The sequence below is a fragment of the Crocodylus siamensis genome, chromosome 11, assembly GCF_052110815.1.
Source record: "Crocodylus siamensis isolate JL-2025a chromosome 11, ASM5211081v1, whole genome shotgun sequence".
Taxonomy (NCBI): domain Eukaryota; kingdom Metazoa; phylum Chordata; order Crocodylia; family Crocodylidae; genus Crocodylus; species Crocodylus siamensis.
This window is the reverse complement of record NC_143405.1, coordinates 32,809,978-32,822,531: the sequence shown is the minus strand read 5'-3', so window position 1 is coordinate 32,822,531 and position 12,554 is coordinate 32,809,978. Positions and strand designations below refer to the sequence as shown.

Genomic DNA, 12,554 nt, shown 5'->3' with positions numbered 1-12,554 from the left:
AGGATAGATTATCCTGCAAAGATTGAATCAATTCAGGCTCAGGATTTTTGAATGTCTGTCCCTAGCTTAAAAATACAGGTTTAAACTTAAACAAGGGAAGATGTAAACAAGCATAAAGGAAACAGCAAACTAAAGACAGCAAGAAACTCAGTACCACCTTTATTCATATTTCATGAAGTAAAGCAATAAACAACATTCCAATGACACCACTGGGGCTACTTGCAGACTAAAGCACTATTTAGCATGAGCTAGAATGGCAGAATCCAAGTCCCTACCTGTTGTTTCTGAATAAAGGCCTATAACACTTTAATCTGAACTTCTGCTGAGACTTCCCACTGATTTAAATCATTATCCTGGCATTTCAAAACACCATTTAAATGCACAATAGTTCCCTTTCTCTTTTAGGAACACATATTTTAAAATACTGTCATCCACAACAAACTACTTGAACACTATGCTATACCACACTACACTGATAATTTCACTTCCTTAACAAGGATCCTGAAAATAAAATTTAACTTTAATGAAACACCATTTGTAACCATGTCTGCAAGAATATGGGTTTACTTCCTGAATGTTATCTATGAACCAATCAGGGCTTGTGGACAGAGTTGATATCTTTTAGTAGACCACCAAGATTTTTGCTAAAAAAATTATTTAATTATAAGCTTTCAGTCACAAACACCCTTCATTAGGCATCAGAGAAAAGATTGTAAAAGTTCTTCTAGGTAACGAGCTAAGAACTGCTGCCCAGAGGTGTTTTCCATCTATTGACCCTTCTGTGAAATCCTATGAAATATGAGCTTCCATTTCTACCCAGGAGAACTTCTAGAATCTTTTCGATGATGCCTGATGAATGGTGTTTGTGCCTGAAAGCTTGCAATTAAAGAATTTTTTTTTTTGCAAAAATCTTGTTAGTCTAATAAAAGATATCCCCTCTGTCCTTGAGCCCTGATTGCTTTTTCCTCTAGACCAATATGACTACAACCTGGATACCTGCATCTATGAACCAAGTGTTTCTGAACTTTGTTTTAGGAAATCTATGAGGCAGTATAAATAACCAGGTATTCTGTGTAATGGGAAAAAAAGACACAGAGGAAGCTGCAATGATGGTTTATGTTTCAGCCACTTTGATCTATAGCAGGAGGTACAGCTAAGTATACCTGCTTTGAAAAAGCTCAGTGGAGTATCACCAGGACCTACAGTTTTATTCTGCAGACCCTCTCTGCCTGGACCACCTCCTCTCCCAGCTTCTTTAAAAGGTAGTATCTCCAAACATTTCACTGTGCAAACCCCATCCATCAAATCCTCAATGGACCAGGGTTTGAGAATTGTTAGTTTAAATCAACTCCTGCTCTGCCTGCTAGGACATGTGCTCATAATTACTTTAGCATGAGTACCTATTCACTCCAGTTTTACATTAGCATGACTTCACTGATTTCAATAGATTTATATCAGCGTCACAGAAGAAAACTGGTGTTTTTACTATCCAGATAAACAGTTTGATCAGATAATAACTTATCAAAATTATAAAGGACTATTTATCTTGCAATAAAATCCACCAGGACCAGTAAACACATTCTCATGCTTATAAACAAATCAAAATCATCAAGGGATGTCACACTGTGGCAGAAGCAGCCTAGCCACAGTAGCATGGAACTCCATGTTTACCATGGTGGTAAATTAGCCTGCTTGGAAAAGTGTAGATATATACCCTAGAATGTCTTTTCACAACTTTTGGCCTGAACAGTATATACAGATGCAGAAACTCTGTGTATTAAATGAACTCAGTTCTGATCCCAGGTTAAACAAGGCACCGCAATTCAAGGTAGCTGCAAAGCTAAAATTGGGAACAGAATATGATTTTCCTATTAGTTGTCTTATTAGAAATATAAGTAAATGTTGTAATTTATGTTCTTTTTATATCCAAAATTATATTAATTAAAGAACGGTATTATATGTTGATTAGCTAAAATATATAGAACACATACAGAGCCACTTATAATTTAGCTGAGAGCACACAGGATAACATATAGGAAAGTCTGTTTTCATATGCGTTTCATATTGATTTTTCAGATTTTACCTTGCCAAAAAAACACAGGGAAAATTCTAACAAATGAAAAATCTCCATATTTCAAACCTACACTGTTATTTTTACATAATAAAAACCCTACTAAAAAGCATAATCTTAAAAACAACTTTTATGAGAGTGCAGTAACAAAAGGAAATCCAAGTTACAGAGCACATGTACTTATGGTACATATTTCTTTAGAAACATGGGAAACAAAATGGGCCAGAATAATCTGTGGCATTACTCATTTGAGTAACAATGCTAAAAATGGTAGGCCAAATTTATCTCCAAGGAGATGCACTGAAGAATGGGTTTTTATGCACCTGTCTATTAAAACAACTGGGTACATTATTTTCTTCCTAACCCATATGCTCTAACTACTGCTTTAGCTTTTAAGTAAAAAATAGTTTGTATACCATGAATGAACTACTTCCACATAACTGGCATGCATCCTATGTATTACATACTGTCTTAGAGTATGGTGCGCTGTTGAATAACTATTATCTTTTTATCTTGTTCCACAACTTTGATATGTAATGACATTTCTAATATTTAATAATGTAGCTAGCAAGCAGTTCAACCAGCAAACAATTCAACTTCCTTCCCTATACCATTGTTGTGGGCTGAGAATGAAAAACCAAAGCAGGTGGAGTTTATTTAAAGAGACTATCTTTTGTCAGAGAAGAAAGCTACTGATGAAGATATGATAGAAGAAGAAAAGGCTTTCTAAAGGTTCAGTCTATGATTGCAATGTGTTCCATATACCACTATCAAAACATTCTGGTTTTACTCTGAACAGCACACAGCTGTTTCATGTTGTCACCTTGTCCCATATTTTGACAGTATGCATACATGTTTATTATTCCATGCAGAAAAAATCCAATAGCACACAATCCATTTTAACAGCATTTTAGCCTCTTTTTCATGAGATGCTAGTGCTCAAATGGGACCATTTTGAATTGCATTAGGCCATTTCCACACGATTTCACAAAGGTCTGTAAATGCATCCCTGAGTTCATGACAAAACATAATTTCCCAAAAGCATATATGAATTTGTGAAAGATGAAGGAAACTCTACAAAGTTTTCCAAAAGCAAAAAGCACTGGTGCACAGCCTCAAAATGTGCAGCACCTCCCCAGCAGCACAATCCCCGAAGTCTTCAAAACACCTGTCCTTTATACCCAGTGCAAGAAGTCTCAGGGAAGCATTTGTTTCCTGTTTCTTTACCATTTGGTTAGGGTGAGCAGCGAGTTGACACAGGATGTCAGCTTACCTCCTCCATTCTTGTAGCAGAGGTAGGGGAACCTCCACACATTTCCTAACCCGATAATCTCCCCAGCCACAGACAGGACAAATTCAACCTTATTGTTCCAGTGGCCCCTTTCGTGCACCTTTTTATCGTTACTGTGGACGAGGTTGGTACTGGAGGCTTCTGGGTCCAAAGCATCTTCTGGCTTGCCGTTAATGATGGGAATGGTCTTTTCAGCTGTCATGACTGGTCACCTGGGGTGGAGAAAAAGAGAAATCACTTTCCAATAGGAAGACACAAGTCCCACCCGGGCGCTGTTGGCTTCCTCCGAGCTGCAAGGACTTCGGGAAGGAGAGAGCACCTTTGCTCCATCAGGCAAGTTGCAAAGGGAGAGAGGAGGGGCGATACCGGGGCGATACCGGGGCGTGTGGGGCAGGAGCATGGGCTGCGCCATCTGCAACGGTGAAGGGGTGGAAGAGGCGGGGAGCAGGAAGCTTTCACAGCCCCGCTCCCCTAGGAAGGACCGGCCCTGGCCGCCCCCCGGCCGGGCCCCGCTGGGGCTGCCCAGCACCCGGGGGCTGCCGCAACGTGCGCGCGGGCACCAGTGGGTGGCGGGCTGGCCCGCGGCCCCCCGGGCTACCGCTACTCACCCAGGTGCTCGGGCTCTGCCTCTGCCCGGGGCCGCGGCTGGGAGGGGCGTGCGTCCGGCTCGGCGCGGGGGTCCTGGGGCTGCCGCTGCCCGCCCGGTGCAGGCGGCGGTGGGGGCAGAGCGGCGGGGGAGCGAGCTGTGAGGCGGCGACGTCGGCTCGCTGCGGTGCCGCTGCCGCCGGCTGCGTGAGGGGATGCTCCTGCCGCCCGCGCGCTGGAGGGGACTGCCGGGAGTGCTCGGCCCCTGCCGGAGCCAGCGGGTAACACCCGCCTCAGCCTGTCCCGCGGCGCCCCCGCCCCCGGGGCCAGCCCCGCCGCCGCCAGCCCCTCGGCGCTCCCGGGCGGGGCGGGGCGGGGCGGCTCGGCCGAGATGCTGCAGCGAGGGCGGCACCTGCCCGGGGGGGCGCGGCGCGGCGGCAGCGGCAGCGGCAGCGGCAGCGGCAGCGGGGGGACGCAGCCCAGGCTGCTCCGGGGCGCCCACTCGCTGTTGTGTTGAGAGGCTGCACTACGTGTGCCTCGCGCCCCGCAGCCCTCAGGCGCAGCCGCCGCGTCTGCCCTCCGGCCGCGAAGCACAGTCGGGCCCTTCTTTCCCCACAGGGGTGAAGTTTTCCGGGCCGGGGCGCACGGGTCCAGCAACCGGCCCCAGAGCCTTCGAGTGTGGGCTGGGGGCGCTGGCCTGACCGCGCCGCCACCGGTCAGCGCGAAAAGGTTTATTTGGGGGATTTGTTTTTGTCCAGTGTCCGGGGTCCCGCACGCAGGAGGCGGCGGTGGAAAAACGGAAAGAAACAGAAACCAGGGGGTCAAATTAAAAGTTTAAGATGAAGCACAAACATCTTTTCTTTAGTCCCACCAGCCAGCCCCCCACAGCCCCAACGTTTCTGTTTTGCCATTTTTTTAAATTGTTTTCAGCTGCCCCCAAAATCCTTTGTCATAGAGAGAAGCAGGACCGGAAGGGCCCTCCAGAAGTCGTCTAGTTCAGCCCCGTGTCTGTGGCAGGATCATCTCTGTCCAAACCATCCCATAAAAACCCATAATCTAAACTCTGCATAAGCCTGCTGTCAACCCTGACACAACACAGACCTGCCACCCTGACTTGCCCCAGGCAAAGCAGGGGAACCACAGCTGCCAAGGTCCTGCTTCTATGCAATGCTGTCAATATATGTTCAAGATTACATGCCAAACTGACTGGGAGGGTATAGTTGGGAATGGCCCTGCTCTGAGCAGGGGTTGGACTAAATGACCTCCTGACCTGCCTTCCAACCCTCATTTTATATGAGTCTCTGATTATTCTAACTGGGACATGCTACAAGCCCTTCCTCTCCCTTTCTCAAGTCTTCTTTACAACTCAGTGCTTTGGTTACAGTTTTCAAGCCCTAGGCCCCACCTCTCCTCTTTTTAAATGAATCTTAAGACCCAGCCTTACAAAGAATGCTGACCCGTAAACACTCTTCCCTTTTTATTTGACCTGCATTCTTCTCCCCTCTACCCGTGCTACCCATCAAATGCTATTGAATATTGCCATTTCTCACTCTTCTGTAAAACACCTGATCCAACACTAATTGGAGTCAATGGAAAGATTTGCATAGAAATATTTTATAAAAACTTTAGTTGGTTTTAACTCCAGTCTTAATATAGGACCTGAGTTTACAACCATTACTAAATTAGGGCGATTTTTCGTCTCAGCCTGAGGCCCCACCAGAGCCAGTGCCATGCTACTCCTTGCCTTCATGCTGGGCCCCAGAACCCAGTGCAGAGGCAGAGAGTGCTGTGGGACCCGGGACCCGGCACCGAAGCAAGGAGCGGTGAGACAGGGTTCTGCAGTGCTCCCTGCCTCTGCTCTGGGTCCCACACTGCTCCCCCCTGCGGCCAGACCCAGGACTCAGCACAGAGGCAGGGAGTGGCCGAACCTGGGTTCTACAGCACTGCCTTCCCTTGAATTGGGTCCCACTCCTCTCCCCTTACAGTCAGACATGGGATCCAGCAGAGAAGCAGGGAGCACCATGAGTCCCAGGATCTAGCACAGAGTCAGAGAGCAGTAGAGTCCCAGTCTTCCCTCTGCACAGTGGTAGGTTGCTTTGACAGACAAACAACTGATTGTTCCAGCCCTCTCACTGCATCAGTCTTGAACCCTCTCCAGTGCAGTGGGAAAGCTGGGATGTCAATCAGGTGTTTGTTTATCAAAATCACACACCATGCTGGACTCTTGAGCTCCCTTTGGTGCCATGGGGGAGCTTTGACAAATAGCTGATTGTCTGTCCCATGATCCTATTACTTCTATGGAGCAGTCTGACATTAGCTCAACATGTGTTAAGTAATAGGATATGGAGATACTCCACGCCAGAGAAGTTGCAAGTCTGATACACTACAATGATACTTAGCACACTTCACATGTTGTATTTACTGCTTAAATACTCAGATACTAACATTTTATGTGCAGTTAACACATGCTACATATAATGCGTAATAGACCCCTTACTTTAGTAGTATTGGAAGCACGTTGTGTAACCAGTTCCACAGTCCCTTTCTAGTCCTATATTTTTTCAGGGTTTGGAGACAATGATTCATGATAGTTCCCATAACTACTAGAATACAAACACAGTACTACATGTGGGATGTAAAACTTCCTAGATTTTAAAACAGGTTGTTAACATAGCTCTTTTTTGATGGGGTAGGGACTCTACTTGTATGGGCACTCTTGTTTCACCTTCTAAAACCTGTACAGAAATAGAAATAAGAAGTAGAAGTTGGCATATGAAACCCGTGTTTAAAAATATTTAAATTGCAGCTCATCTACCAACCCAGAAGTGCATCTCACTCTTCTCATCAGGAATTCATGTCCTGGTCTGTCAAGAGCTTTGCACACAGCATGCAATCACAGCTGAACTCACTGCCTACATGAGAACAAAGCTGTGCCATAAGAGTAAAACAAGACACTGGTATTTAATGTCAGGTTTATCTTACGGTCATTGGAGGGCTGTTCCAATTAAAATTAATATCTGAAATTAACAGGTTAGTTAAAGCTACATTTGTCATAAACATACTTTGAATAAGTTGTCTGTACGTTGTGGATAACTAAAGCAGCTAAAACAAAAAGATTTCTTCCTTCTTTTTTGGCTGCTCCAAGGCTGTTAGATCAGAATCAAGGCTGTAAATGTATTCACAGAAGTTCTTGCTTCCATCCTTTTCTCCAGAGGCAAATCCACTGGCCATTGGTTCTAAGTCAGCTCACAGAGGTAGTTAGTTCAAAGGGTGTGGTCATCATGGGTGACCTGAACTTTCCAGACATCTGCTGGGAAGAGCTCACATAGGTTCCTAGCCGAGATACAGGACCTCCATCTAACCCAGAAGGAGCACAGCCCCACCAGGGGAGACGCCTTGTTGGATCTGGTCCTGGCTATGGGTGATGACCTGGTGAGGGGTCTACGGGTGCTTGACCCCCTGGTGACAGTGATCATCACCTGCTGGAATTCACCATCCAGCACAAGGTGGCAAAGGCCTGCAGCAAGGCAGCAGCCCTGGACTTCAGGAGGGCGGATTTCAATGAGGTAAGGAGAATAGTCGGGGAGGCACTGAGGTCCTGGAGGGGATAGGAGTTGGTTGTCCAAGAGAAGTGGTCGTTCCTTAAGGAGACGATCCTCCAATCCCAAAGGGAGGTAATCCCAACACGGATCAAAGGGGACAAGAGGGCACAAAAGCCACCACGGCTCACCAAAAGCATATGGGAACGTCTCCTAGCTAAAAAAGGAGGCTTACACTCAATGGAAGGGAGGGGCCATCACCAAGGAGGACTATACATTGGTTGCTGGGGGCTGTAGGGGGGCAGTAAGGAAGGCCAAGACAGAGATGGAACTGGGACTAGCTACCTGGATCAAGAAGAACAAGAAGTCCTTTTTTAAATACATAGTGGGTAAAAAGAAGTTACCGTGTAACATGGGGCTTCTGCAAGATGCTAGGAAATCTGGTCATCACACTAGACAGCAAAGCTAACCCATTTAACAATTTCTTTGCCTCCATTTTTCTGAGTAGGGACTGGGTCACCCCACCCACCGGGCCCAGGGGAGGCACACCCAGGCCTAAGGTCAGAGAGGACCTAGTAAGGGAACTTCTGGAGGGACTGGACATATTTAAATTAGCTTGTCCTGATGATCTGCACCCCAGAGTGCTGAGGGAATTAGCAGAAGTCATTGAGGGACCCCTGTCCTGGCTTTACGAGCACTCATGGCCTGGTGCCAGAGGACTGGAAAAGGGCCAATGTGGTTCCCATTTTCAAAAAAGGGAGGAAGGAGGACCCAGGAAACTATAGGCCAGTCAGTCTTACCTCGATCCCGGGTAAGCTTTTTGAGAGAATTATTCTAGTGCACGTTCGCAAGGGCCCAGCAGGGGAGATTATGCTTAGGGGCAATCAACATGGGTTCATTAGAGGCAGGTCCTGTCAGACAAACCCAGTGGCCTTCTATGACCAGGTCACAAAATCCTTGGATGCGGGTGTAGCAGTGGATGTAGACTTTCTGGACTTTAGAAAGGCCTTCGACATTGTCTCTCACCTCATACTCATTAAAAAACTAGGAGACTGTAGCCTTGACAACTACACAGTCAAATGGTTCACTAACTGGCTGGAGGGCCACACCCAGAGAGTGGTGGTGGATGGGTCTTATTTGACCTGGAGGGATGTGGGCAGTGGGGTTCCCCAGGGCTTGGTCCTCAGGCCTGCACTGTTCAACATCTTCATCAGTGACTTGGATGAGGGGGTAAAAACCACCCTGTTCAAATTTGCAGACGACACTAAGATGTGGGGAGAAGTGGGCACACTGGAAGGGAGGAATAGGCTGATATTGGACCTAGACAGGTTACAGGGGTGGGCGGATGAGAACAGGATGGGTTTCAGCACTGACAAGTGCAAGGTGCTGCACCTGGGGAGGAAGAACCAGCAGCATACCTACAGGCTGGGGAACTCCCTTCTCGTCAGTGCAGAGGCAGAAAAGGATCCTGGAGTCATTATTGATGCCAAAATGAACATGGGCCAACAGTGTGGGGATGCAGTCAGGAAGGCCAACTGTACCTTGTCATGCATCCACAGATGCATCTCAAGCAGGTCCAAGGAGGTGATCCTCCCCCTCTATGCATCACTGGTCAGCCCACAGTTGGAGTCCTTTGGGACTTGGAGCGGGGGGGCAGCAAAGGCACCAGTCGCAGGGCTCAAGTGCCTATATACTAATGCTAGGAGCATGGGGAACAAGCAGGATGAACTAGCACTCCTGGTTGCACTAAACGCCTATGACTTAGTGGGGCTGACGGAAACCTGGTGGGATTCATCCCATGACTGGGCGGTACATATCGAGGGCTATAGATTGTACAGAAAGGACAGGGTGGGGAAAAAGGGGGGAGGGGTTGCGCTCTATGTTAAGGAGCAATATACATCAACCCTCATCAAGACAGAATCAAAGGATGAGGAAGTAGAAGGACTGTGGGTTAGGCTAAATGGGGGGCAAGGAGAAAAGGATTTGGTGGTAGGGGTCTGCTACAGACCCCCACATCAAGGGGAAGAAATAGATTTGGGGCTCCTGAGGCAACTCTCAGAGACCATAAAAGCTAAAGAGGCGGTGGTCATGGGGGACCTAAACTACCCGGACATCTGCTGGGAGACACAGACAGCAAAGTCCCACCGCTCACGCAGGTTTCTAACCTGTGTACAGGACCTCCACCTGACGCTGGAGGTACATGGTCCCACTAGGGGGAATGCCTTACTGGATCTGGTATTGGCAACGGGGGATGACATAGTAGGGGACCTACAGATCGGTAGCCATCTGGGGGACAGTGATCACCTAAAAATACAATTCAACATAAGGCGTCGAGTGGGTAAGGTAACTAGTAGGGTGAACGTGCTGGACTTTAGGAAAGCTGATTTCAGTGAACTCAGGCGATTAGTGAAGGACGCACTACAAAGTAGTAGTTTTGAAATGATGGGAGCCCAAGAAGGGTGGCTGTGCCTTAAGGAAACTATCCTTCGAGCACAAAGCGAGATGATCCCCGTGAGAGGTAAAAGAGGGAAAGGGGCCAGGAGGCTTCCCTGGCTGACCAGAGAAATCCAGGGCAGACTAAGGGCCAAAAGGGGAGCACATAAAAAGTGGAAACAGGGAGAGATCACCAAAGAGGAATATACCTCTTCTGCTCGTGCTTGTAGGGAGGCAGTTAGACAGGCCAAAGCTACCATGGAGCTGAGGATGGCAACCCAAGTAAAAGACAATAAGAAATTGTTTTTTAGATATATAGGGAGTAAAAGGAAGGCCCAGGGAGGAATAGGACCTCTGCTAAATGGGCAGAAACAATTGGTGACGGACAGAGGGGACAAGGCTGAACTCCTCAACGAGTTCTTCGCCTCAGTGTTCCTAAGCGAGAGGCATGACAAGTCTCTCACTGGGAGTGTAGGGAGGCAGCAGCAAGGCACCAGACTTCCATGCGTGGACCCTGAGGTGGTGCAGGGTCACTCGGAAGAACTGGATGCCTTTAAGTCGGCAGGCCCGGATGAGCTCCATCCGAGGGTACTGAAGGCACTGGCCGACATCATTGCAGAGCCACTGGCGGGAATATTTGAACGCTCGTGGCGCACGGGTCAAGTCCCGGAGGACTGGAAAAGGGCCAATGTGGTTCCCATTTTCAAGAAGGGGAGGAAGGAGGACCCGGGCAACTATAGGCCAGTTAGTCTCACCTCCATCCTTGGCAAAGTCTTTGAAAAAATTATCAAGGCTCACATTTGTGAGAGCCCGGCAGGGCAAGTTATGCTGAGGGGAAACCAGCATGGGTTCGTGGCAGGTAGATCGTGCCTGACCAATCTAGTCTCTTTTTATGACCAGGTTACAAAACGCCTCGACACAGGAGGAGGGGTGGATGTCGTATACTTGGACTTCAGGAAGGCCTTTGATACGGTATCCCACCTCATACTGGTGAACAAGTTAAGGGGCTGTGACTTGGATGACTGCACAGTCCGGTGGGTGGAGAATTGGCTGGAGGGTCGCACCCAGAGAGTTGTGGTGGATGGGTCGGTTTCGACCTGGAGGGGTGTGGGCAGTGGGGTCCCGCAGGGCTCGGTCCTTGGACCGATACTCTTTAATGTCTTCATCAGCGACTTGGATGAGGGAGTGAAATGTACTCTGTCCAAGTTTGCAGATGACACTAAGCTATGGGGTGAAGTGGACACGCCGGAGGGCAGGGAGCAGCTGCAAGCAGACCTGGACAGGTTAGACAAGTGGGCAGAAAACAACAGAATGCAGTTCAACAAGGAGAAATGCAAAGTGCTGCATCTAGGGAGGAAAAATGTCCAGCACACCTACAGCCTAGGAAATGACCTGCTGGGTGGCACGGAAGTGGAAAGGGATCTTGGAGTCCTAGTGGACTCCAAGATGAACATGAGTCGGCAGTGTGAGGAAACCATCAGAAAAGCCAATGGCACTTTATCGTGCATCAGCAGATGCATGACAAATAGGTCCAAGGAGGTGATACTTCCCCTCTATCGGGCGCTGGTCAGACCGCAGCTGGAGTACTGCGTGCAATTCTGGGCGCCGCACTTCACGAAGGATGCGGATAATCTGGAGAGGGTCCAGAGAAGGGCCACTCGTATGGTTAAGGGCCTGCAGGCCAAGCCCTACGAGGAGAGACTAGAGAAACTGGACCTTTTCAGCCTCCGCAAGAGAAGGTTGAGAGGCGACCTGGTGGCTGCCTATAAGTTCATCATGGGGGCACAGAAGGGAATTGGTGAGTATTTATTCACCAAGGCGCCCCCGGGGGTTACAAGAAATAATGGCCACAAGCTAGAAGAGAGCAGATTTAGATTGGATATTAGGAGGAACTTCTTCACAGTTCGAGTGGCCAAGGTCTGGAATGGGCTCCCAAGGGAGGTGGTGCTCTCCCCTACCCTGGGGGTCTTCAAGCGAAGGCTAGATGTGTATCTAGCTGGGGTAATGTAGGCCCAGCACTCTTTCCTGCTTATGCAGGGGGTCGGACTCGATGATCTATTGAGGTCCCTTCCGACCCTAGCATCTATGAATCTATGAATCCAGTTCTGGGCACCTTACTTCAGGAAGGATGTGAACAACATGGAGAGGGTCCAGAGGAGGGCCACCCGCATGATCAGGGGTCAGCACAGAAGGCCCTACGAGGAGAGGCTACGGGACCTGAACCTGTTCAGCCTCCACAAGAGAAGGCTGAGGGGAGATCTAGTGGCCATTTACAAACTAGTCAGGGGGAACCAGCAGGCATTGGGGGTCCCTGTTCCCCTGAGAGCTACCAGGAGTGACTAGAAATAACGGTCACAAGCTGGCAGAGGGTAGATTCAGGCTGGGCATAAGGAGGCGCTACTTCACTGTCAGGGCAGCTAGGATCTGGAACCAACTTCCAGGCAAAATGGTGCTGGCTCCTACCCTGGGGATCTTTAAAAGGAGGCTAGATGAACACCTTGCCAGGGTCATTTGACCCCAGTACTCTTTCCTGCCGTGGCAGGGGGTTGGACTTGATGATCTGCTCAGGTCCCTTCCGACCCTACCAACTATGAAACTATGAAGTCCCATGTTAGAAACAATGTGTCCAAAAAGA

The 12,554-nt window shown here is 48.4% G+C and overlaps 1 protein-coding gene across 1 annotated transcript in view; it reads right to left on the bottom strand.

The window, feature by feature from the left end:
• Positions 1 to 4,265, bottom strand: part of SLC6A11 (solute carrier family 6 member 11) — a 307,236-nt gene extending 302,971 nt beyond the window's left edge. The window contains exons 1-2 of the mRNA XM_090021869.1: positions 3,971 to 4,265; positions 3,345 to 3,574 (exon numbers count right to left, since the gene is read on the bottom strand). Coding sequence (XP_089877995.1) covers positions 3,345 to 3,564 — 220 coding nt within the window. The 5' untranslated portion in view covers positions 3,565 to 3,574; positions 3,971 to 4,265. The remainder of the gene's footprint in view (positions 1 to 3,344; positions 3,575 to 3,970) is intronic.
• Between the last annotated feature and the right edge of the window lie 8,289 nt (positions 4,266 to 12,554).